The sequence below is a fragment of the Hypomesus transpacificus genome, chromosome 13 (assembly GCF_021917145.1).
Source record: "Hypomesus transpacificus isolate Combined female chromosome 13, fHypTra1, whole genome shotgun sequence".
NCBI lineage: Eukaryota > Metazoa > Chordata > Actinopteri > Osmeriformes > Osmeridae > Hypomesus > Hypomesus transpacificus.
In genome coordinates this window covers 3663896-3690372 of record NC_061072.1, presented here as the reverse complement: position 1 = coordinate 3690372, position 26477 = coordinate 3663896, and the positions used below count along the sequence as shown (strand labels likewise).

General features: G+C 42.4%; 2 protein-coding genes across 3 annotated transcripts in view; one reads left to right on the top strand and one right to left on the bottom strand.

The window, feature by feature from the left end:
* The window catches only part of dock1 (dedicator of cytokinesis 1), a 201741-nt gene extending 189981 nt beyond the window's left edge, over positions 1-11760 (bottom strand). The window contains exon 1 of the mRNA XM_047032175.1: positions 11591-11760. Coding sequence (XP_046888131.1) covers positions 11591-11633 — 43 coding nt within the window. The 5' untranslated portion in view covers positions 11634-11760. The remainder of the gene's footprint in view (positions 1-11590) is intronic.
* On the top strand, positions 8265-26122 carry c13h10orf90 (chromosome 13 C10orf90 homolog). Of its 2 annotated transcripts, XM_047032176.1 has the most exons (12): positions 8265-10088; positions 13541-13686; positions 13862-14628; positions 15609-15681; positions 17638-17729; positions 18626-19919; positions 21034-21189; positions 21483-21613; positions 21760-21931; positions 22763-22826; positions 23303-23402; positions 25052-26122. In XM_047032176.1, exons 3-12 carry the CDS (start codon positions 14026-14028, stop codon positions 25088-25090), a joined length of 2724 nt encoding a protein of 907 aa, XP_046888132.1. In that variant the 5' UTR covers positions 8265-10088; positions 13541-13686; positions 13862-14025; the 3' UTR covers positions 25091-26122. The 2 variants fall into 2 exon arrangements, with proteins under 2 accessions (XP_046888132.1, XP_046888133.1); XM_047032177.1 differs by lacking the exons at positions 8265-10088; positions 13541-13686 and having other exon boundaries at positions 13817-14628.
* The last annotated feature ends 355 nt before the right edge of the window (positions 26123-26477 follow it).

The window sequence follows — 26477 nt, the reverse complement described above, 5'->3', positions numbered from 1 at the left end:
ACAAGTTTGCCATCAACTGACCAAAATCCGAAACATTTCCAGACATGACTCAATTTTTTGGGGTTACAATCACTTTCTCTGCTGCGGTCAAGGTGAGTTCGGCACTTTCTGCCATCTTCCACGCAATTCAACTGTCAGCAGGGACGCTCAAGTTTTTTTTCATTCGAATATTAATTTTCACATTCGGAATTCGTTTTTTAACCACTATTCGAATATATATTCGAATTTAGAATATTTGTTGACAGCACTAGTGCAGAATTATAGCCACTACGAGCAGTCCGACAAATGAGCTTTCCTCAGGACATGCTGTTTCTGTGTCTATAGCTTTAAATGCTATTAGGAAGAAAGAGGAGGGGCTAACTGCCATGCTTCGGTCGTTTGCAAGCCATGATGTCTCGAGGAAAACCAATATCGCGCCCGCACGGTCGTAGCTCATTTTCTCATTGGTGGGCCAAATTCTCTGTGGGGGCAAAGCAGAGAAAGGGGAGGTAACCTTCGCTCTTATGACGTCATAAAACGAGCATTTTCAAAACCGAGCGTTTCAGCTTTCATTTTCGCAAAGGCGGAGAAGAATATCCAGGTCTTGGTTTACACCTATCAAAATTTCTAGCCACTAAGGGACCAAAGGCAGGCTAGGGGAACTCATATTAATGTTAAATAACCTCCTATAGTGAACATTTCATGTCATGGGACCTTTAACAACAAACTAACCCTATATTATGCTACAGGAGTAGGACTGAGGAAAACAGTTTAGGGCAATTCCAGCATTATGGATGTGACATTTGTACTCAAAATGACAAGAAAAATGTATCAGTAAAACAAAGCTTCTTATAATATTTAAATTAGTCATGCATATTCTGAAAGTACTCAATGGGTAGAATAGAGGAGGAAAAAAATGTTGTTTTGCAAAAAAAAAAATCTGACACAAAATGATTACAAAAACACCTGCGTTATGGATGTGACGAGAAATGACAGTCATTTTTTGGAGACTGTACTTTTTTCTGTAACTCTGTGAACCCTTAAAGGAGACATGAAATGCTGTTTTTGGATGCTTTTATATAGGCCTTAGTGGTCCCCTAATACTGTATCTGAAGTCTCTTTCCCTACAATCAGCCCTGGTGCAGAATTATAGCCACTACGAGTAGTCCCACAATGAGCTTTCCTCAGAACGCGCTGTTTTGGTGTCTGTAGCTTTAAATGCTAATGAGGAGGAGAGGGGTGGCAACATGCGCTAATGTTTACTACGGATGTATCGCGATGGCTCGTAGCCCCCGTTGCTGTAAGATGCCTCAAATGTTGTCATTCTCATCTGATCACCCTGGTTTGCAGAGGTGCACACTCATAGTCATTTCAATGAAGAGAAAGGCGGATATCGTGCGCCATAACACAAACAGCAGAACGGTTATCCAAATAACAAAGAAGTGTACAACACTGGCGTTACAGCGTTTGTATTCACACACATACTTGATGCCATCTATCTTTACATTAGCAACAGTAATTCAGCTGTTAGCTGCAGAGCTAATGTTACAGCCACATTCTAAGGGTAGCAAGCTAGGTAACCATATACAGTAAAGCAACAATATGATATAGCGTTAGTTAGCTTACTTGTCCAAGGTTTGTAGCTTGACAAAGGAGAGTTAGTAATGATTCAGAATTTTATTTCAGCAAGGCCAGTTTTGTATTGGCTCAAGTTGAGGAAACAGTAGAGGCTGAAATGTTTGGCGCAGACATACAAAACTTTGTGAAGTTGTGTCGGCGCAATTCCAGCGAAAATCAAATTAAGATACTGGTTGTGCAGAAGCTTGGATGAAGGAACTAAAAAAATACTTTTGTTTTGATTTGCACATCCAAGCACTGAGCAACTGTTATGCTTCGTTTGTTTGCTCGCCATGATGCCTCTCCAGGAAAAACCGATATCGCACTCGCCCTTGCACGGTGGCAGCTCAGTTTCTCATGGGCGGGCCAGATGATCTGAGCGGGCAAAGCAGAGAGAGGGGAGGTAACCTTCCTCCTATCTACGTCACTAGGAGGAGATTTTCAAACAGAGCAATTGAGCCTTCATTTTGTCAAAGGCAGGGAAGAACACGCAGGGCTTGGTTTACACTTATCGAAAATTCTAGCCACTGGGGGACCAAAGGCAGGCTAGGGGAACTCATTAATGTTAAATAACCTCATAAAAAGTTTTCATGTCATGTCTCCTTTAAGTCTAATGTAGAAAGTTTGATATTGACATGATCATGGAGTCTTAGGTGAACATAAAAATGGCAATTTTTTTAACATCTTAGACAGTCTTTTATGCAGAATTTTATGAGGAAAAACCTACGTTATGGATGTGACATTATTCTGTTATGGATCTGACGTGTCTGAAATACACACAGAATCTGTTGGGAAATCAAGAATCAAACTTTCACAGCGCATTTCTCAACATCTAAAATAACTTGTGAATTTGTTTTAACATTAAGAAAACCATCTGAAATGTCACTGGAGATTTTCAAGATGGCCACCAAAATAGCATTGATAATGACATTTTTGGCCCCATTTTAACAATCTGAAACGAAAGTATCAAAAAGTGAAACGCAAGTGACTTTGTGGGTGGGACTAGTGGGGGGATAAGTAAAGGGGAGTCAGATGGCTGAGCGGTGAGGGAGTCGGGCTTGTAATCAGAAGGTTGCCCACCGTGCCAAATTGGTTGTGTCCTTGGGGAAGGCACTTCAACCTACTTGCCTCGAGCCTACAGGCTTACTGTAAGTCGCTCTGGATAAGAGCGTCTGCTTAATGACTAAATGTAAATGTAAATGACTCCGCGCCTGGTGCAAATCTAAAATGGGTTGGTCTGAAGTAGCTACATTACTCATAGGTGTGGTTTGGGCATAACGTGCAACAAACCAATCTCACGTTTATTGCAACATCTCACATTACCTTTAAGAGCTTGTTATCTTGCGGATAGCTACTATAACGGAATTTGCCACAATTGTTACAAATCAAGTTCACATACAGAGACCCATGAAACTCTTTTCAATCATTGACATGGAAGAAATGTAACTTAGCTTGCAGGAAAAGGAGCCTGGCCTCGCCAGTAGTGCGCACGGGCCAAGCATGCACCCTTAAAATAGCATCTGAATAACGCGCCATTGACTTTAGACTAACTTTTTCCTGGTCTGAGCAGAATAGTTTTTTGCAAACTGCAAAATAGCACCAAGGAACGTTTGCGCCGGAACATGCCCCCTCTTTTCGCTGAACTGCCCTGGGAGCGCAAGTTCCTTCCCTAATTTACCGACGTGCGTCTGTGAAGGGAAAAGTCTGCTTTCCGTTGAGTGCAAAATAGGAATCATACTTGCGTCAGTGTACAAAGTCAATTGCGCTGGGTACAAGAAAAAGACCCCTTATCTTTTTTTAGATGGAGTTGTTTTCAAATTACTATTATAAAAGTTCAGAATGGTCACCAATCATCTTTAGCTGTGAATACTCTCACAGTCTTACAAATGATTTTTTTTTTATATTTGTCCTTTTTGGAAAACCAGCATTTCGGATATGATGTTTGAACGTCATGGATGTGACTCATCTGGACCATAGAGTTAATATAACTAGAGTAAGCTACTTTTGTCTTCCAAGATGGCGTCCCCATTCATTTCTATGAAAAGTGCTCAGTGGCGCAGTGAGGCAAGCGAGATCGCGAGACTGGACGCGGCCATCTTTCCACTTACGTGTCTTCCTGTCTAACTTTAAACAGTGGCTCTATTTTTCCCTAGCTCCGAGAGCTCATGTAAATCGGCTATCGGCCAATGTGAACTTTTGTGCTCGTGCTCTGTTAGTATCCAACTAAGCAAATAAATGGGTTGCTAGTTTACCCATTTCGGATTGGTTTCAAACATTACATTACATTACATTTACATTTAGTCATTTAGCAGACGCTCTTATCCAGAGCGACTTACAGTAAGTACAAGGACATTCCCCCGAGGCAAGTAGGGTGAAGTGCCTTGCCCAAGGACACAACGTAATTTGGCACGGCGGGGAATCGATCCCGTAACCTTCTGATTACTAGCCCGACTCCCTCACCGCTCAGCCATCTGACTCCCCAGATGGCATAGCAAAAACATAGAAAAAATCGGGAAAAATCGGGAAAAATTATTCTATGAGAAAAGCTAGCAGTATGAGCCAGGTTCGAGAAGCAAACAAAAATGATTGGGGGAGATAGTTTTGTAAATGTTGAATGGAGTTAATAGAATAAAAACGACCGGAAGAGTCGGAAACCTAACCGTACATGCAATACCACCTACATCCACCGGGGCCGTTGCTTCAAGCCGAGTGGCGAGGGGTGGGGGCTTGGTCTGGACCAGTCTTCTGCAAATTATATAAAACGCCTACATACTTAGTGATTTTCAACATTAAACTATTAATTAAGCACTGAAATAAAACATCTTTGATCGAAACTATCAACTATACCTCAGCTTGATCCGACAGGTAGCGCAAGCAAATTACAGAGTGCCGCCTTAAATGCCTAAACCAATCGAGTCCCTCGAGCACTTTCGAGTTGCCTTACAAACATGGAGCGGGGATCGAGGTTATATTAACTCTATGAGGTTAAGGCAAAGACAGTTACGGCAAGACAATTAGGCTACTCGAAATTTCAGTATCACTGGAAAATATGTCGATCGTTGAAGATGTTTAGGCTATATCATGTTACCCATGATTCCGACTATAATCATGACTGGAATGTCTGTTTCACTGAAACACGTCGGTGAAAGGGGTTATAACAGCCGAAAACACGATTGTTAGCTTTGCCGTTTCATTAGAGAACATTTCCATTGTGTTGTGAACAGCGTATTGTGAAGATTTACATTGTGTAGCGTCCGTAACGTCACGTCCATAACACATCATTAAAGTTTTTAAAAGTAACAAAGGGGCGATATTTGTTAATGAAACTAACCATTGGTATAAATAAGCTTTGCACAGAAACTTTGGATGTTGTAGCATCGGCACTGTTTGATAGGCATAAACTTATTCTACAAAACGTTACGGACGTGACTTGGCCATGGAACTCACTGACTCATAAACAAGAGGCTTAATGCATTTAAGGAGTTGCTCTTTTGACTCAAGCTGAGCATACACAATGCTCTATCATTCCCTTGTCAATCAGGAAAATGCTAAATGGTAACATTTTATTGAAAACTGTCCATTTACCCCGTTCTTGAAATGGTACAAAACGGCCATTTGACAAATGTTTTTTGGCATGAGTGCACAACTTGTATATTATGTGAAAGAGTGCAATTGTCTATAAATTTAGATCAGAGTGGTTAAATGCAACAAAATATAGACCTAAGTGAACATTTTAACAACAGTTATATTTGTGTGGGCACAACTTTTTTTTCTATGGTAAGGGTGACCTTTGCATGGAATTGCCCTGTAGATATTAGTCTCGAAGTCAAACTAATACCATTCAAATGCAATGGTCAATTGTACAGCTCATTCAGTCTCTTAGTATGAATCCCACCTATCAGCATCATCACAGTGTGAGCTTTTGGGTGGCCTAGCTGGCTAAAGCAATGTTTATGAAAGGTGGGCAAAAGACCTGAGAATGAACCCAGGAGAGATAGAAGCAATACTGATGAGTAACACAGTGACACCTGTGACATTAGCCAAGCGTACTGAATTAACAAGCTCCATCAAAAGACATTGACGCTACATCAGTGAGAATAATTATTTGAATCTCAAAACATTATAAGACACAACAGAACTGCCAACCACCCAGTGATGCTCAACGGCCACTCAGGCCCAGCTCTGTTTGTCTCTTGTTCGGACTTTATCAAGCATTAGCCATGCACCACACAATAGGCCACGTCATCCAATGCCAGCAAGACTGAATGGCTGTCTCTGCCTCCGCAAACTAAGCCTTGCTCGCTGCAGACTGCTATCTATGACAGCCACCTTCCTTAGCAGGAGCCTCGAGACAATCCTCTGTCAAGGTATTCAACCAATACAAGCCTAAAGAGGCTCTGCCCATTTGTAATTGCTAATAACCTCCTGAGATGTGACATTCAAGTCTGTCAGCAGGTTGGGTGAGGGTACAGACACTGTCAGATGATGGGAGAGTCTTCGGCTGACATGACACAGACGTTTTATTCCACGTACAACCACAGAGCAGCGATATTTCCGGAAAGAAAAGTTATTTGTGCTGCAGGAGATTAAACCCCCAGCGATGTTGGCGAGCACGCTAAAAATGGACTTTGTATTTATTTAGTCATTAAGAGGGATTTTTACCAGAATGATTTTCCTGTTGCCCCACTGCTCTCCATTGAGGAGCAGAGGTCAGCTGATCTCTGCCCTGCCACCACGCCCTGTCAGCTCAGCCACTGTGCCGCTCAGCCGGGACACTGACTTGCACAGCACCTCAGTAAGAGAACAACAGTATGAATGTTCCCCTCCGTGTTGCACCTGCCTCGCAAACGGCCAAGCATAAAACGTCATTGTTCACAAGTTGATTCCAGTGCGGCAGTTGACTAGGAGTGGCTTCATTACCCAGTAAGCCCCGATGCAACCATTAACATGGGCACTTATTTCTATTTTATGACTTCAAAACAAAGCATCTTTCGGCAAATCAAAATGATATCGGTGGTTCCAAGCACTGAATTGTCAATTGAAATATAATGCAATTAGCACAGTGTAACCTGGAACGCTAGAAGTAATTGAGTGTGTAACACATGGCTCAGTGCATGGCCATGTGTTGAGCAGGGCCATGGTCACAGCATTAGCCATCTGTGTAGAGGCGAAAGTGGCACAGCAGGCCTCCATCAGGACAATACTACTGAGGCCGCCTGGCATCGACCCACTATAGGGAGGGTGGGCTATAGGGTGCCTGAGGGAGTCCGCCCCCTCCACCAGCAGCCAGGTGTGTGTGTGAGCCGGGTGGGGGTGTCAACAACCGGGGGAGGGGGTGGATGGTACGCATGCCCCTCTGCCACTGACAGATAAACCGGCTGCTGCTGAAAAGCGATGTCCGGGTCAGTTCCACAGACATCTGTCACTGATGCACACACACAAATCAATAACATACCACATTACATGTATACTCGAGGTGGAATTGATTGATTGAGTACTATTTCTACACTGTTCTTTGCATGTCATTGTTGCAAATTATGATATATAATTAAATGGCCCTGTCTCCTCTCTGGCCCCCCAATGGTGGAATCAACTCCCCACCTCCATCAGAGACACTGACTGTCTCCCCACCTTCAAGAAAAGGCTTAAGTTGGGCTTAACTTGCTTAACAACGGTACTTAGGAATGATTTGCTGGACCTGATGTTAGTTTCCTCCAGGATCACAATGACTCTTATTTTACTGTTGCTTGCTCTACAAGTACACTCTTGCACTTTTTGAGGTTCATGTTGTTTAATTGTAACTTGTTTAACTACAAGTTCAGCGTGTGGGCTTCAGATGGCTGAGCGGTGAGGGAGTCGGGCTAGTAATCAGAAGGTTACCAGATCGATTCCCCGCCGTGTCAAATGATGTTGTGTCCTTGGGCAATGCACGTCACCCTACTTGTCTCGGGGGGAATGTCCCTGTACTTACTGTAAGTCGCTCTGGATAAGAGTGTCTGCTAAATGTAAATGCTCTTATGCTCTTATCTTCCCTTTGGCACTTATTTGGTTTTTCACAATGTATGCTTCATGTTTTGGCTACCCGCAATGTTTGGGGCTATCTTGTTATGATCAGTGACTTTTGTAAAGCCCCTCTCGGAAGTCGCTTTGGATAAAAGCATCTGCAAAATGTAAAAATAAACTATTTGCAACATTAACAGTTAGCACTTTTAGTGCACGCAGTAACAAAAAAAGGCAGTTCATTAGACTACGGGGCAACTCAACTACTGCAATTCATGTCATTGTATAGTTTAGCAAACAATAATCACGTAAAGCAGTAAATAGTGATGCTGTGATGGTGGAACCAACCTTCTATCAACAGACACAGAGAAGTGTACTACTACAGCCTGCACGTCAATTTCAGATGCCTCTAAAATATTTTTGGAAGGGACACCCTCTCCTCATAGAGCAAGTTTAAGTTTTGCAGTCATGGTCATTCAATGCTTCATCTTAATTTACACATCGGATGGTGACAGTTTGAAGAGTCGGTCTGGCACCAAGAGAAAATACCTAACTTTCTGTCAGCGGGGAGTAGCTATCGAGGACAGCGTGAGATCACTTATGCAGTGATTAAATTAAATAATGTCTTGTGTCTTAGAAACCCTAGCACAGCAAGCATGGGGTGCAATCTTCTCAGACTTCCAATGAAAGAAAGCTAGGCCCATAGTTTAGGAGCTCATTCGCTTTCTGAGAGAACAACAGCAAAGTCATTGTGACCTCCACAGAAAGAAGTGTGAGTGCATGTGCGGGGGAGGGACAAAGTTGGTATGATTGAATGAAAACATCAAATCCAAACTAAGATGGTTTTGTGGGTACATCATTAGAATATCAATGAACAAAAAAGACTGTCAATTAAAATGATTTAGACTTTTAATTAAAGTTAAATAGGCAAAACAGACAGTGACTACAAAATGTGAGTAACTAAAAAGGCAAACTATAAACCTTGTATGAACTGATATGATCAGTTCCTCTCAGTTCTGGGGTTTTAACCACTATCTATTTTGAATATAGACTAACTTGTTAAGACAGTAGCTGTCATAATGGTGACAGGCCCCCTCATAGACAATGTTGACTGGAGCGTGAGAGAAAGAGGAAGATTACACAGCAAGTGGAACTCTGTCTGACCACAGTGCAAACAACACAGCTGCACGAAGTGAGAAAGTCTCAGCCAGGTCATGGCCACAGGTGGATGTGTCCATGACCTGATGATGATGTGATGTATAGAGTAGGTGTATGGCTCTATACATAAATTAAACAAATGAGAATGACACTATCAATCGTAAAACACTTCCTACCACAATTTGTGATCTTAGAAAACATGTATTCGTACCTACAAATATAGAGAGATAATTCGTCTCTCTATACAGTAACAGCTGCCATATAAACCAACAAAAGTCATTTCACGGTAAGTAAAAGTCTATAACTAAGACTGGGTTATTGCTTTAATATTAGTTATCCCTGTGACTAAATGACACCCAATTTTTGGGTGGTAGATGGATTTCTTCAGTTTATACATAGGGCTTGACGAATCAGTCATTGGCTGAAGACATGACAGTTTATATATTCCCTCCCAATATGTTATGCTTAAGTGGCTGTAGGAAAAAGTCAAGACTACAGGTTTTAAACCAAACCGGCATTCACTCTGCAAAACAATGCCGAAGGTCAACCAGATTCCTGCCTCTTTCTATTCATAGCAACACTTAAGATAAGATTGTGTGTGTGTGTGTGTGTACTATTGTCCTGACTGGAACTGTAGCCCCTGTGTAGGCTGCATGGCGGGAACTGATCTGAAGGAAGTGTCATTTCCTTATCTGGCAGCTCTGCAACTCGGACTTGACTTCAGCCAACAACAAAAAAACAGGTTCAGTAATCAAGTAAGCCAAACAGGCAGCTAAAACATTTTAAGCCAGGTCTGCTCTAAGAATACTTTGAATACTTTCATGACTACACAAGTTCTAAGGAGGTCCTTATATAAGTGTCAGGAATACAGATACATAACCAACTCGAGAGTGTCCCTTATGTCTGAGATCCTCCAGGTCTTCTAGACTTAAAGCTCCACAACCCTCTTTCTTAGGGGTTGCCTCAATCCTACTGATTGGACATAGTGTGCAATAGAACACCCCTCTTTAAATGATCAGGAAACTGAGATTTAATTCATTAATCCCATGACAAACATCTGAAGATCCAGGCTACTTACAGCTCCTCTCGACTAAGACATGTGAGAGGACATGCTCCTAAAATGTCTGAGTCATACTGGCTTTGCTAGCGTAACACCAAAGAAGCTGTGGATCTGAATTTAACTGAAGGGTATCATATCATCCTGAACTATGAACAATCATAGTTCAGGACCTGACACTCATTATTCATTTGGATTTGACTCAAGTGCACGACAAGGCTTATAACGCACCTGTTCTTTATGAGGTCAAATATGTGGGTATGGGAGCATCAGGAAGGTAAGCACACATTGAGAGACCACATTGTTTTAGATTGTACATGCTTTTCAGATGAGGTGGGAATTGTATATACTAACATACTAATGAATCTGTTCTGAATTATTGAATTCATTGTTTTCCCACTCCAGGATAGGATACAAAGTATTTAGACCTCTGCTATGTCTGACAAGTTAAAAGCAAGTTTGTGAAAAACCCCTAAAACAGCTCTGACAGGCTTAATGGTAACATTCTTTTATTTTGTAGTGGCAACCATGAATGACCTCATCAAGTCTGCTCACTCCCTCTATGCACCTAGATATTTTTTATTTTGACAGTACTTTCAAGAAGATAGCCTATGTAGGAAAATCATTCCAATTGAAAGACAGCAGACCTTTTTATAAGTCAGAGCCTCCCTTAACTCAGAGGTAATCAAAATAACCCTACTTTACTCTACCCTTAAAAAATGAAACATACAGCTACACATAGACAAACCTAGATACTAAAAAATCATACCAGAACTTCTGCCGAAACAGAAACTGGCCTTCTCTGTGGATGATAATAGAAAGGCCTCAAAGACTGCTCATTAAGTGCAGTGAGGCCGCCACAGGATATTTTCAAACTAACGTGTGATTCCAACCAATATGCCTACTCTGTCTTCAGTTCACTTGACTGATAGCTTTCATAATATTAGAAGTTTTGATCAACGTGTTCATCTAGACATGATAAAATTGACAACGATCCGGCAATGATGGGTAATACAGGATCCTTGGTTTTAGAAGCTACCCCTTTCCCATACCTGACTCCGGAGGTAACGTCTGGAAGTGGGTGGCAATGTGTGCTACCAAGTTAAAAAACCTTATTGCAGTTTGGCTATTAGCATCTACAGCAGTTATGTTTTTGGAGATTGATTCTTTTATAGCTAGCAAATTATAAATGACAGAGAGCTGTAGACTAACAATGGAGTTACAAAGGCCTAATAGTCAATACAGAGTAGGGACGGTTAGCACACTGCAAATGAAAACAGAGGTTGCAACAACATGCTTGGAAGATATTTAGTCCTGTCAGTCTGCTAAACAATGTGGTCAGTGTCAAGTTCTGTAGGTCTTGTCGAGAAGGCGTGCTCGATCCTCTCAAAACGGGCAGTAACAAGTCTATCCCACGATTTCTAGCTTAGGCAGGCCCCACCACAGGAAACACTGTTGCAACTAGGCGCGCCTTTGACAATTCCCAATGCACACAGTACGCTGGCTACACTCACAAAAGGCAGGGACTCCTTACTTAGCCTTAATGAAAACACGTTGACAAACCTGTTTCAACAATATATTAATCGTATCCCAGTCACAATCTTCAGGAACATAAACAACTAAACAATACGTGATTCAAGCGAATACTGTTGGAATGAAGACAGCCTACACAGCACTAGGATTTAGGATGTATCAAAACCATTATTCCCTAACTTATCCAATCTGATGTGAAGTAGCATGGAGAAGCTAACGAGAAAGCATGAAAAGTTTCTTACTTACCAACACCATACTTTTCTTTTTTGGTAGGTACCCAGCGAGACATTCTCAATTACGTAAAACGTTTCCCAGTGCAGTGGATATAAAATATTATTCCTCCGTTTTCTTTACACTTTTTGTTCTTACTGTGAGTTAAGAGAGCCACATCGGACGGCCATTTTCAACCACTGACAGGATGCTCCACAAGGGGGTACAAATTCAACACGACACAAAACTTTTTTGTTGTGATGTAGCTGGCCACTGGACAATATAATTTAAGTCCAATTTGTTTAATAACACTTAAGTGAAGACATTGTGCATTTATTATCAGCTTTTGTTTTCAACTGTGTTTGAACATTTATGATTTCAAAATCAAATCAAAATGTATTTGTATAGCCCTTTTTACAAGCAATGTCACAGAGGGCTTCACATGCGCCCATAGAACTGCCCCTCAACCAACTTAAACCCTCAAGATTTGATCAGTAAAGGTTTACCAAACTTTTCAAAAAGGTGTAGCCTAAAATAAGATAAGTTTTTTTTGGCCACCTATTGAGAAACCAAGGGATGTTGTGCATTAAGATATAAAGGATGATCCGTTCCTTGATTAAAGTATCGATAGACAAAATCTGTGTGGCAGGTTACTCAAGCAATTGATTATTTCTAGCAGTTCTCTGTCTTCTATCATTCAGTCATACACACACATTCCCAGTGTGTCAACCTCCGTTGACATCCTTTTCCCTTAACCCTTTAATGATGAGCTGAGGTACCCTCATGTTTTAGGTTGTGGAATGTTGATCTGAGGCAGGGTTGTCCCTCAAAGCTCAAAGCACTGAGCAACATCAGAGAGATACACCCGGCCAGTGCACACCAATGAACCTGCTGATGTTTATTGAAGTTAATCTAAAAACTGCCATCCTTAATAACTTGGCAGAGCAAACTTCCCCCATAACTTAGAATCCCAATGTTTTGTTGCTCGCAGCAACTGTTTCCAATAGCTTTGCTGAAGAAGAAAAAAGTAGAAAGTGGTTAAAGAGTATTCCAGCAGAGGGCATTACAGCTCATTCAGTTCAAGATTGAAAGATTACCCACAAAAAGGGTTATTTTACTGCCTTTTATGCCACATAACAAGAAGGGTGAAATTTTGAGCATCATTTTACATAGATTCCATGGCAGGAATATTTTTATTTTGTTATTTTGAATAATTGTTAACCAAGCCTTTAAAATACAATGGTGGGCTGAGTGTTAAAAATAGAAAATATGTAAAAATAGACGTAAGAGGAGAATGACGATTTTTTAGACACAGAGCATTACAAAGCCACTGGTATTATCTGACCTTAAAGAGGCAATCAAAACATTTAAGACAGCCTATTTACTTAGTTACAAATAACAACTGAAGCATTGAATATAGCTGAACATAGCCTGTAGATATATTATGAAGTAACAAAAAGGTCTTGGGACAACATTTCACAGCCAGTCAGCCTTGGAGCCTGTTCATCAGGCTGTCTTTGAGGAATCACATGGAAGGGATAGAGAGCTGGAGGACAGGGGTGCTTCATCAAGCACCAACCACGAGACCCAGGGAAGAAAAGCAGTCTTATCTGGAGATCTGGGACAATGGCAGAGAGGGAGAAGGGACTAAAGTATAAATCATGAGAGAATTCAATGGGTTTTTGAAAATATGTAAAGATCATTAATGAATTGTGGTCCATTACATGTTTTGGGTGACTAAGTGGTAAATTGGTTAGTTTCAAAACAGCATACAGTATGTATCTCTCCCATGTGTCCCTGAATTTTGTGTCTGTGAACTTGTAGGTAAAATCATCAATAGAAGAAAAACCTAAATGTCTTTGGTAAAGTTGTTGTTTTTATTTTTTTTATTCATTTCTCTCTCTGTCTCTCTGTGTATATCTCTCCCCCTCTGTCTCTCTCTCCCTCTCTCTTCTCCTGCTATTGGATGCTTGTTCCTCTCCTCAGTAACTCTTTTGTTTGGTCAAACCATCCCACACTGTCACACATGGCTGACTGGAGACAGGACCAGTAGCACCTCTTTCTTCTTAAGACCTAGCCGGAATGATATATCTCCAACTGTGACAACAAGGACACCTTGGAAGGATATAAAGGTACATTTAAAAGTATTTAAAAGTTTTGCTGTGGAATTTTCTAATATTGCAGCCTTCCTTTTTATAGTGTGGGATTGCAGTCTCAAAGAAAGAAGGTAGCCACAGCTGATCTACTTTGTATTGCAATTACATTTGAGAATGTTTTAATGATGAAACTATTATGCTTGTTTCTTAGTTCATTTAGTTGAAAGTCTGACTTGGCTGGAATTCCTGACAAATGCATTTCTGGCATGCCTCTCGGTAACCAGGGGAGTCATTTTCATTAATACTGATAATAAAGGTCCTCTGCCTGGGGGTTGAAACCGGAGAGCTTCTTTGTGGTTACCTGAGACCAGCAGAATGGCTGTCCGAAGGCCAGCTGGCCACCTGCGCAGAGCTGCTGGCTGGAGGAGCTCAGGGGATGAGACCTACTGGGAGGGCCTGAAGTCTGAGGTGGAGGTGGTCCCCTGTGGCACTCCGACCCAGCATGTCCTCCAGCCCCAGAGTGCCATTGAAGGAGCCCAGAAGGACGCTTGGATGCAGCAGCTGGGGAGGATGCAGTGCTGCCATTCGGGAGGCCCTGCTTGTGATCAAATGGGACCTTTTTACAACAAAAATGCATCCCTGCCGAGCCTTTCCACTGAGCAACTTGGATCTTTCCCACAATCATCATATCAGGGTGTTCCCTACATGAACAGTGGGGATCTCTCTTCACGTGGGATCCCCAGCATGTGTGATATTTCACCAGCAGGCAGCCAGGGCTCCCTCAAAGATGAACCGTTCCACAATCCAGAGCGTCGAGGGAGTTGGGAAAAAGCTTCTATCAAGCAGGCCCCTGGGAAAGAGCAGGCCAAACTCAGCTCTCTTGCCCCAGTTAGAATAGGCTGGCTGCCAATCCAAAGGAACATCACAGTGGCGGATTCTCCTGGCCAAAACTCTTACCTGGAGAACCCTGTCAGCCAGGTAAGACCTGCTGCTTCCGAGGCTGTTAGGACCTGTAGCATGTGTTGAGACCATATGTTTATCTTGCTGGTATAAATGATTTTGGAGCAGTACTTGAATATTGTTGTCATAGAATGGCCTGTGACCAGATGAATGGCTCAAAATCTCTGTTCTTGGGCTGTGCAGTGGAATATCTCAGATATACAACTCAAGTTTGAATCACAATAACACTTGCACTGGGGTGGGTTGGGGGGTGGAGGGTGGTGGTGTAAGCAATGCTACCTAAACAGTCTAGGTTTTCAGGTGCAGATGCATCCACAGAAAATATTGTCTGATTTACAACATTGGCATTGGATTCCTGTCAGCCATTCTGATTATGATGCTCGACAGAGAAAGAGAGAGGAAGGAGAGACAGAAACAGAGAGCTTGGGACCTCAGGGTAAAATACAGAGTGATGGAGCTGTTGGTGAATGGTGCCACGGAAGGCAGACACTAACAAAGACACCACTGAGAGCCATTAGTAGTCAACACTACCACATACCCGTGGAGTAGGCCTGGCTCTGGCACTGTCTAAAAACTGCTTACTCTGCAGAATCTCAGTGCCTTCTCAACAGGTTTACGACCAATGTGGAGCAACCACCGAGACAGAGGTTAGCTCTTTTTGATTGTCCATGCCCAAATCAAGAGCAAAGTCAATGACTGTTTACCAATACAGCTTTTAAATTAACATCTTGTCACAAGTCCAGCATTCTCAGCATTCATCATTAGTCCTTGTCTCATGGGAAATACCGTATGTGACCTATGTCATGGACTTTAGATTTACTTTGATGCTCATTTGTAAGTTGGTCGGAAGTTCTTTTGAAACTCAATATATTTTGTGTACAAAAAGGTGGGAAAAAAATGTTTTGTGGGTGGGGGACAATCACAGTCATTTTTTATGTTAAGGTTATTTCCTTGGAGTAAAGTATCATTCTCTGCTTTTCGTTTGTTCCGTTTTCCAGTTGAAATTAAAACAACCCATCACCCCAACCTTCCTGAAGAATCCTGGCAAAGAGAATGGCTTCAGACACATGGGTACGTGAGGTTCAGCTAAGTCCAAACACTACTAACTAGATTTCTTTTTGCCAAGAGACTACACACATAGCAAACACAACTAAAATAGCTGGAGATGGTCTGGGTGTTCACTTCAGAACCGACTTGCCAATGTGTTGGAATGGCCTTCACAAACGAAACCTAAAGAGTTGGTCCCTGTCCTCCCAGAGATGAGAGACAATCCCCATAAAATGCATTTCAAATAGAGCCTGTTCCATCTGCTTTATGTAATATCAAAGAGAATGATGTTTAGCAGATATGGGCACTGTAAGATTAAGAGCATAAAGGAAGGAGAGGGCAAGGGGGATTGCTGAGCAAATGACAGAGAAGTCCTTCGAAGCTAATCTTTGACAACAAGCCTCTTTTCTCCAGATATCTCAATCCTGCTCTTTTCACACTTCTTTTTCACACATTGATTATCATGGCAGGGTTTTGGGTGCAAAACCAAATTATAGCAATCTAGAACTCAACAGAATAGGAGAGTTTTTTTTTTACCAAATCCAAGTCTTGGCCCAGAGTAGACTGTATAGCACTTTAAAACCAACATGACAGGTTATATTTTTCAGATTCCACATGAACCGTCAATCTACCACCTTTCAGCTTGTTTCAGAGAAACATTTGTAACATGAACACTTTATACATATTCATTGTACAGACACTCAAGTCTCATGAATATTATGCTTCTCATTGTAATGAAGTCCCAGAAATGCTTCTGCATTTCCGTCAATCAGGTGGGGAGCTATGAATATGCATGTTGGAAGTAGCTCCAAGAAGATGAACATAGCATGATTGTACATCCTTCATTGGACATGTCTGACAACATAAGGCCTTGGGGTCTGGAGAGAGTTTAACGTGTTGATGAGAGGCCTACTGAGCAGACTGTTGGAGAGAGTTAGGGTTAGGAAAGGGTTCAGTCATACATCTCTCACATGTTACAGGGCCCTGTGCTGTGAAAACAAATCAAAGACCGTTGAAAGATACATCAACATATTTATTAAACCAACCAGGAAATTCAGTATTTCAGGTTTTATTCACAGTCATCATCAAACTAGTGATTTCTTTTTGTGGTAAACAAAGGACCTCAGGAGATCCTACTGAATATATGATTGGTAATATAGAAAATATGGATTACCAATAGTTGTTCACCCACTTTCCAGTATCAGGCTTTTGTCATGTTAACCATGTTCAGTAGATCAGGTCATTTAAATTTATCTAAATTTCATGTCACCTGCCTTCCTTTAGAGGTTTCTTGTGACATTCTACATTGTAACCTAGAATTCCTTTGACTGTCTCAACCAGCGATATACCCGCCACATAAAACTGTACCAAGCAGTTTATGCCAGTGTGTCAGATTCTATTTGCACAAGTCTTCAAGTGTTACCCCCAACTTGACTGCACGTCACCATGGTAACTGCAGAAGCATGTTTTGGAGGTTGCCTTGAATTTCACATTTAGTGGGATTTTATGAGGATTAAATGACAGACGGATGGATGGAGGTGTGGACAGACCAACAGCTAGAGACAGACAGACAAGCAGACAGACAGACAGACAGACAAGCAGACAGACAGACAAGCAGACAGACAGACAGACAGACAGACAGACAGACAAGCAGACAGACAGACACGCAGACAGAGAGACAGACAAGCAGACAGACAAGCAGACAGACAAGCAGACAGACTGACTGACAGACAGACACGCAGACAGACAGACAGACAGACAGACAAGTAGACAAGTAGACGGGCAGAGAAAACTGCAGTCTTCCCATGACTGCTGCAGGAGTGGCCCTTTCTGCTGGGAGAATCCCTCCCCTGTGCCAACATTAGTTATTGACAATGTCAACACTCCACACGGAAATAGGAATGTGTGCTTGTGTGTTTGTGGGAGTGTGCGTTTATGTGTCTGTCTTAAAGCAAACTAACTGTTTTTTTACATACACAGATGGAGCAGAAGAGAGGAGTCAAGCAAGACCAAATTCTATGAGTGTGAGGACATGGTGTCTCCCAGATCAAGAGTCTCACACTGATCCACAGGTAAATTACTTTGTGACATGATATTTTGTTGTTTTTAACGTTATCTTCGGAAGCAGGCAACAAGCACAGTTGTAACACTGTAATTAGCTAGTTAGACACAGGCAGTTTGTTTTCCATAAACACAGGAAGGAATAAATAATGTAATTCATTAAGACCCTTTCTATTTAATACCTAATTTGCCTATCTATGTTAGTACCATACACCTGAGCATTCATTTTGGATTTGTTCAGAAAGCAGATTTTAAAACAGCCAATGCCGACCAAAGTGCTGTACAAAATCATCAAATAGGGCAAAACAACAATAAATAAATACAACAGACAAACAACACAATTACAGTGAGCACGAGTGACCCTAAACTGACTCGAAAGCCAAAGAATAAAAATAGCAGAATAGCAGAATATCAGAAAGCAGAGCATACAAATGTCTGCTTACACTGGCTGTGTGTGTACTGTGGTATATACCTTGTAACAGAGCAGAGAAACAGAAGATACTGTATCCGTTTTACAGTTTCTCCTCAATAAACTTTTGTAGAAACCACTGTTGGCTCAGGCTTCTGGTCTCCCCCTCCCACCTGCAGACTAGATATTCTATATACTGTCTCATTGCTATTCAGAGGAAGGTTTGGGGTTTTAAGTCACGCTGTGCGCTGGCTGTGGAGGCTGAAACCACTGCGGCTGCTTGCTAGTGGGGCATGACTGCATCGTGCATAGAGAGACAGTCATATGACAGGAAAACACACAGGCAGTATTGAAGGACAACATGGCTGAGTCACTGCTGAAGCGATCCTTCATAAAGGAAGATGTTGACACGAGTGTGAACTATTGCAATAAAAATAGTAATATTAAATATTAAAGTGTATTTTTGTGAACTGTCTCTTGTCATCTCTTCCCACAAAGGTCTCTGACAAGGGATGCCACACCTCAGCAGAGGGAAACAGGCTGCTTAATTGGCAGGCTTTAAGGAGGGGTTGGACCATTAATAGGACATCACCCATTAGTGGTGGAACTCAACCGAATGACCATCACAGTCGGACTCAACCAGAGTCCCACAGCAAAAGGCCTCTGCACAGAACGACAAGTGGAGAACCGTGCGGAACAACTGCCCCTACTCACAGAGCAGTGAGCCTCCTCAACCCTCACACACTCTCACACACACAGACCCCGTCCGCTGGGACAGCTCTTGTCCCAAAGTCTACTACCAGCTTCTCCTCCATCACCATCTCCTCCAGGAAGGTGACCAGGACATCAAGCCTTCCTGGATCCAGTCGCCCCTCCAGCCCTGGTGAGCAGCCTAGCTTTGAATCCTCGTCATCTCGTCCTCGGGCCCCCCTTCCCTCGGAGCCCCACTCGCCTGACCACACCACCCTCAGGCAGGCCAGCATAGTCAAGGTGGCAGAGCACAGGATGAACCCGTGCTCCCCTGTTGTTCTTTTGAATGGGCCCCAGGGTCCTAGAACCCCCGTCTCCTGTGAGCCTCAGAGGGGCCACAGCTGTGAAGTGGTGGTGAGAAGGAGGAAGGCCACCATCATTAAAGTGACTGAGCACAGGGAGCGCTACAGTGCTGGCCAGGGGGGGTTGGGGAGCAGGCAGACTGAGTACAGGCACAGTTACACAGAGGGGGTGTACAGAGAAAACAGCCTCTGGCAACAAGGCTTATTAGAGTCTCCAGACCACAATGACGCACCCTTTTATAAACATCTAGAACATTCTCCAGAAAGTACAAACTCTTTTTCAAGCCCAAACAGGGCCACTACAGTTTACCCAAGAGAGCCCGAGAGTGGATCCACCCTCCACAGGTCTACCCTTTGTCTGTACGTCACCGGCTCCTCCACCAACGACACGTCCACAGAGAAGGTGAACAGGGAGAGGTCAGTGAAGGCCAGGAGACCTGTAAGCTGCTACGCCGGCATGTTTGGACACAGTGAACCTAGCCCGGAGATGATTGGCACACAAGCTCCACCCAGGAAATGGAGCGTGGAACTTCCTGGAGAGATGCATATTGACTCTGTCAAAGACTCTGCTATTGGACTGGACACACATGCTGCCTTGGGATTCCCTATCAGTGCAGGGACAGCATTTAGCAACACAGGTCACCCAGTGGCAGAGACAGCAACAGCTCCACAGCAACAACAGAAACTCCAGGCAGAAGTAAGAGGCCAACCCCCTCCACTCACTCTCATCCAGGCCTCAGGTACAGTAGAGTCTCACTGCACCAGTCTACTGTCAACACACAAGCATCGCTTTCTCTGATCTTCAAGAAGTTCTGAGTGTACAGTTTCTCTTTAAAGATATTTCTGTGTGTGTGTGGCTTTGTAGGTATCCACACTTCTGAATGCTGGCTCTGAACTTGGGTTTTATTTGGTCTTTCACGTTTGATGTATAATTGATAGGTATTATTGTATTGTATTGGGAGGACTCCTTTCTCTTCACCAGGGCCTTTCATTGGATATATGCTTTGGCAGCTCATTGTCAAATAACACCAACTGTGAGCGGGGGCCGCCGCCCACAGATTCTCTCTCTCTCTTGCATTCTCACTCTCTCTTTCTCTCTCCCACCCCATCTCTCATTTTCACCTTCTTTCATTTTCCCACACATCGTTTTGCATGCATAATCTATTCCCAGCCAGCTTTCCCAGGCAGCATCAGGGCTTCCAGGGGAATCAAGAGCTGTTAGAAATGTAGAGAGAACTCAGAAGAAAAATCTGTTCTCTCCTCCATTCCTAGTGATAACCTATTGAACAATGCCTATTTTTAAGCACAAGTTCTCAATTGCAGTTTCAAATTCAACTGGGTTTTAAACTGTGATGAATTTCAAAATATCCAAAAGTTACAAAAGCAATCCATTAACTTGAATAAGTCATAGGACATAAGAAGTATCTGTTGTGTTCATGCTTATTTGTGATGTCGCTGCTGTGCATGAAATTATTAATTAAGCTTTAATCTTGCTTATTACAGTAATAATTTAGTTACTTAAGCTGCCGGGCACATTATCTAAAGTAAATATTTGATATTGGTCGAGTTGCAAAAGGTGGCAGGTGAACTGTGTTTCTCAGCTGAAGTTTCCAGGTGGTTTGTGTGTTGTTTAGTCATCCTGTTGTCTTCATAAGTAGTTGCTCAGTCATCGTTTGGTAAGAAAAGCAAAAACAGCAGGAAGACAACATCCACTATCTCCCTATCATTTTGCTGATTTCATTTTTAATTCTGTTGTTTGGAGTCTCGATGGACTCATCCTTTCCCACAAAAGCTTTTTTTGTGTTCTCAACCCCCACAGTCCACAGTGTGTAACAAACGTTGTGACTGTCTCAGAACCCAGGTCACAGCAGTCTCCAGAGCATATCCTCGCCCTCAATGCCGCTGCCGTCATAGCCAATGTAAAACTCCAAACACAACTGAGCAAGAAAGCAACACCAAATGGCAATTCTACAAAGGAATCAAACTCATCGCCCTTGGGAAATATACTCGGTATTATTACCCTTTCTTAGCTAGTAGGTAATGAGTTTCTCATTACTCATCTATCAAGTATGGATCTTTAAGACAATTAACCAAAAACAGAAAACTTTCCAAATGTCACAAGTGTGAAGTGATGTCAGAACTGAATGCTAGGGTAAAGGGCTTTCTTTGTGTTTCTAGGGTTTTTATTTGAAGTTATAAGTTAAGGGGTATGACAGACGTTGGTGAAGCATTGATGTACCTTCAGGAGCACTGATTGCGACTGCACATGTCTAACAATCTCCTTCTTTCATGTCTTTCCACAGTGAGGGGTGTAGCCACCTGTGAAAACCCGAGGACCAATCACAACATGGTCCAACAAGATCCTGGTGTTGCTCCAATCCCTTCACGCATCAACACACCTATAAACAGCCCAGCCAAAGCACTTTCTCTCCGGGTAAGTTCCCCAGAAGTGTCAGCGTTCATGAAACTATTATGAAATTGTTTTCATGTCCATCCGAGGCTGTGGAGTTCTGCAGGGGTCTATCCCTGGCCCAGGGCTGTTGCACTGTCTCATTGGGCTAATGTCTGTGCTTCTGGCAGGAGGCTCTGGAGCTGTCTAGACCTGACTTCATCAGTCGCTCCCAGGGAAGGCTGAGGGAGCTGGGGAGACGGGCCCTGGAGAGGAGGGAGCTCCAGCACTCTTCAGACCCACAGCCAGAGAATGAGCTCAGGCACAAGAGAGGACACTGCACCAGGCCCAATCCTCAGAGTGGTAACCCATCTCTCTCTCTCTCTCTCTCTCTCTCTCTCTCTCTCTCTCTCTCTCTCTCTCTCTCTCTCTCTTTCTCTTTCTCTATCTTGTACGCACCTTTTTCAATATCTCTCTGCAGTGTAGCTCTTTATCTCTCTCTGTCTGTCTCTCACTCTCTCTTTGTGACAGCCATTGTCTCTTTGCAGCTGTGATGGCAGTACGCCAAGCACATGCACACAAACACAGACACACACACACACATACACTCTCTGCACGCTCTCTGCACATTTTACAAACACAACGCCCGCTGTATATGACACAATAGAAATGAGACGTCCAGCCACAGTTGGTGCACTTGCAGACTTTCACTTACAGATCTATCCTGCTATTGAGAAATATGTAACCTTCAGAATGACTGGCATCTCTATTCCGTAGAAATATTGTAGTGACCTTCAGATGTGATGAGTTGTTTATCTGTCTCTACACAGTGTTCTATCTGATGTACAGATTTCCCAGCAGAGTATGGATGTTTAATGGAAAATGTGAGGCGTCAGTATATCAGATTTTATGGCATTGACTGCCCCCTGCTGGTAACAATTAACATTAATCTGAAAGAATTCAAGCCCATTGTGTACATGAGATAGTACAGAATGGATGGTGCCCGGTTTCAAGCAAGTGTAATTTCATGTTTGAAATGACTTTGCTGTTGCACCCTCTTGATCAAAGTCAGATCAATCTTCACTGGCAGTTGAACCGAGTTGGTAAAGTGAGATTTCTTCAAGAAAAGTGAGAGTGCAGTTGTACCTGTCTTGACTGTAAGCATGTTTGTGTGCATGTGTGTGCGTTTCCCAGATAACCTTTTCAGACCCAGAGACAGAGCCATTACTGGAAAAGAGATGCATCTTAGATCCAAGCGGTGAGTTGCCTATCCATGTTAATACCGTACACCAGAGCATTCGTTTTGTATTTGTTCAGAAAGCAGAGCATACAATCTTAATTGTAATCTTAATCTTTGGTTTTATATGTTTTGCCACTCATTGTTATCACTTCATGTCAGTCCTCTCTCTCAAAGACAAGGCCTTGGTCATCTTTGCTATAGAGAGGGACTACTTTTTTTTTAAATAGTTCTGTAACTCAAATTGTGTTTCTGCTTGTTCATGACTTCTAAGCGTACATTACATTCCAATGTTTGTGTCATTCCAATCGCGTGAAAAATAATGAAACAGTTTTTCATCTTAGAAACTGAAAGGGAGTGTTGAAAGCTGACATAGACAGATTTGTATATTCTTTCATACAGATAACAATGGCCAAAGGATTGTCATTCTCTGATAACTTCTGACCCTCGATTTGGCCTTCAGCCCACATGACTGAAATATCCTGGTTTTCTGACAGGAATTACAATAACCTTCCAGAAGTAAGGAGGAAAAAGGAGGAGGAGAACAGGAGGGTGATTTCCCAGACCAACAGACATAGAGTTGAACTGTTCAAAAAGGTAATTTCGGAATGACACTCCCTCTTTTTGTCGTCTGCACTGTCCTCCTTAATGTATATACATTTGATTTTACAGAAGAAATATATTACATATTTATAGAGTCAGTTTTGTGTAGTAAGTAGCAAACTCTTCTGGTTTGACCTGCTATTCAGGGCACTAAGTATTATGTGCATTGTCATAATATATCCATAACAATGTGACCCCCCACTAACAAGTAAGCAGACATATATATTTGTCCTGCAAACTCAGTTACACAGTAACTGGTGAGGGGTGGGATATTGCTCGCCAAGGCCTTTTGAATGTCAGATAATTTACTCTGTTAATTGAATCTAGGGATATGTAGGTTTAGCTCAGACCCAGGGAAGTTAAAGGACACAAAATGAGAAAATGAGCTGGTTTTTTTCAGATAAAACTTTAGAGAAATGCTATAAATCCCATATCTTTGCAGTTATGTGATGCTGTGCACCGGAACTTTCAGACTTCCTAAGCTTCCTAGTTTACGTTGAATCAAAGTCCACTAGAGGGTGCTATTGACATGCTTTACAATTCTCAGTTCCTTTTTAGCAGCAGTTTATGATTGGACAAGTATATTTGTTCCTGGACTTCATGGCAGTTAATTGGTGTCTGATAAACAGGGGCGAATCTAGGTTCCCACTTTTTGGGGGGCTAAGGCCCAGATAAAACCTATTATTTTTCCTGTGACCCAGCAAAACTAGGGGGGTCTGGGGGCATGTTCCCCCAGAAGAAATGTTTGAAAATAACCTTTTCAATAGTGTCTTCTAGTGGGTTTTAGGAAGAGAAATTTAAAACATTTAGATTTAAAATATGAAATAAAACGGTCCCCCCAAAATAGGGCTAGATACGCCCATGCTGATAAATATTGGGCAGAGACATGTTTTATCAGTGAAGAGCTTTTCTACAATCAAATGGTTGATTATCTGAGCTAAGGTATGCTCTCGCACAGATCTACAGGTCTATTTAGCTAACTCTGTTCCAATAAATGATGTTGGTCAGACGGTTATGCATGGTTATTAATTCAGGACTTCTGTCTGGAAAAATAGAATCTAGTCAGAAACTATGGGCTCCTGCCTCCTCCTCTTTCAACCCCCTCTCTCATTCTCTCTCCATCCATCGCTCTGTTCCTCGTTAAGGCTAAACTGTGAACAGTCTCATTGTGCTCTGGTGTATGAGGCCAGTGTTCTGATTGTGACAAAAGAGCTTTTACTGCCCCAGCCTCCAGAGCAGTGCCCCCGTTCGTCCGGCTGTAGACAGAGAGCCCACACACAAGCAGGCTGGCGGGCGGGCAAGCGGGTGAACAGGCGGGCACTCCAGCCACACCCTCACCGCTGCAGCCTGAGATAACACAGGGAAGCAGGCCATGTCTCAGCTCCAACATTTTCTGATACAGGACACTGGAAACCTGAATCATGTGGCTGAGACGCTCCCAGATGGTGGCTTCAGGGTGTCTGCTATACACGGGCCTATTGATTTCTAGCTGGGCCTGGCAGATAGTGGTGGAGTAGAGGATCTGGCCTGGTTTTCTAGTCTGACTGGACTTTTGAGGGACTTGAGGGGCACTGCGGTAGACAGGGTAACGATCTATGGCTAACCTCCATTCATTCTATGTTTGTGAAATGTACCCTCTGCAGAAACTCCTGGATCAGATTCTTCAAAGAGGCAATGACTGAGTAACGTTGGGCAAGAACTTCCTACAGTATGATACATACAGTAACCTGGCTGCTTCACGCCATCAGCTCACCCTGACATGAACTCAGAGCACTGATCAAGAGCAACACTAAGATCAGCCTAACCACAGTAGTATTCAACACAATAAACATATATCTCTATATTTAATCCAGTTTTGGTTGGTTGTAATGCAAAATAGTTTGCCGGATAAATGTATATCATGTCACGATAACCAGTAAATTGTTTTCCTGCTGGTCCTAATCGAGCTCTGACAGATTTTGTCAAAATAAAGGTAGTTAGACTATGCTCTGGACAAACCATAAACATAATTACTGTCTGTATATGTCCTAACTGGTTGTTTCTGTCACAATAGTTCTTTACTTCACTGAAACCCGTTTTGCAGCTGATAAGGAGGGGGTCCACATCCCTCCCATACCATCTATTACGGAGTTGGAGGCATTTGACACCTCATAGAGATGTCCATCAGTACTGGTTAGAAAGAATACTTTTTCTGATCATTTAGGTCTCTACTAATTCGAAAAGCTATCAACAACAGATATGAATGTGTTACTGTCAGATTCCACATGGAAATGTATCTGTTTTTACCGCTTTTATTCATGTTGCTGGCTCTCACATTGTTATGAAGTGTTTAAAAGATGTTCTTTAATCCATGAAACTGGATTATGTCATCTATAAAGAGATGAAAGAATGTTGTTTCCTTTTGTACGTGTGTGTGCGTGTGTGCATGATTACCTATGTTTAGAAAGAGTTTTCATTAAGAGCTTAATTTAAGATTGGTGAATTTTTTTCAGTTTATTTATTCAAATGATTTTAGGTTACACAAGCCAATGCACCAAAAAATGTTTCCTGAATGCTTTAATAAATATTAAATATCAAATAGTACCATTAAATCTCTGAACAGATGTCTGCCTTCTCGGCCATCGGTATGGAGCATGTTTGCTTAATTTAAATTAATATACCGTATCGTCTGGTTGTTTTTATCTTTCTGTCTGTCAATGTTAGAGTATAATAAATTGCTGTTCAAAATGTTGCCAGTATTATGTATATATTTCATTTTACTGAAGAGCTATGCAAGCAGTGACTGAACACACTGCAACATGTTCAAACATTAATGCATTCAAGTTTGTATTCTGTGTGTTAGTCTCCAGTATGTCACATGCTTGCGCTCATAGACTCACAGGGAGTAAAACTCATTAACCCACGTTGTGCCTGAGGTCGAAGGTCATCAAGGGGAACTAAAGTGGACAGAGTGGTAGTGAGATTACACTGGCTGCTGGTTTCATCGCTTCACCTCTTTCCAAAACTGCAAACAACAAAAGTTCACAGTTTCAATCATATCCCCTTTTGGAACTCAGGAAGGCTGTCAGC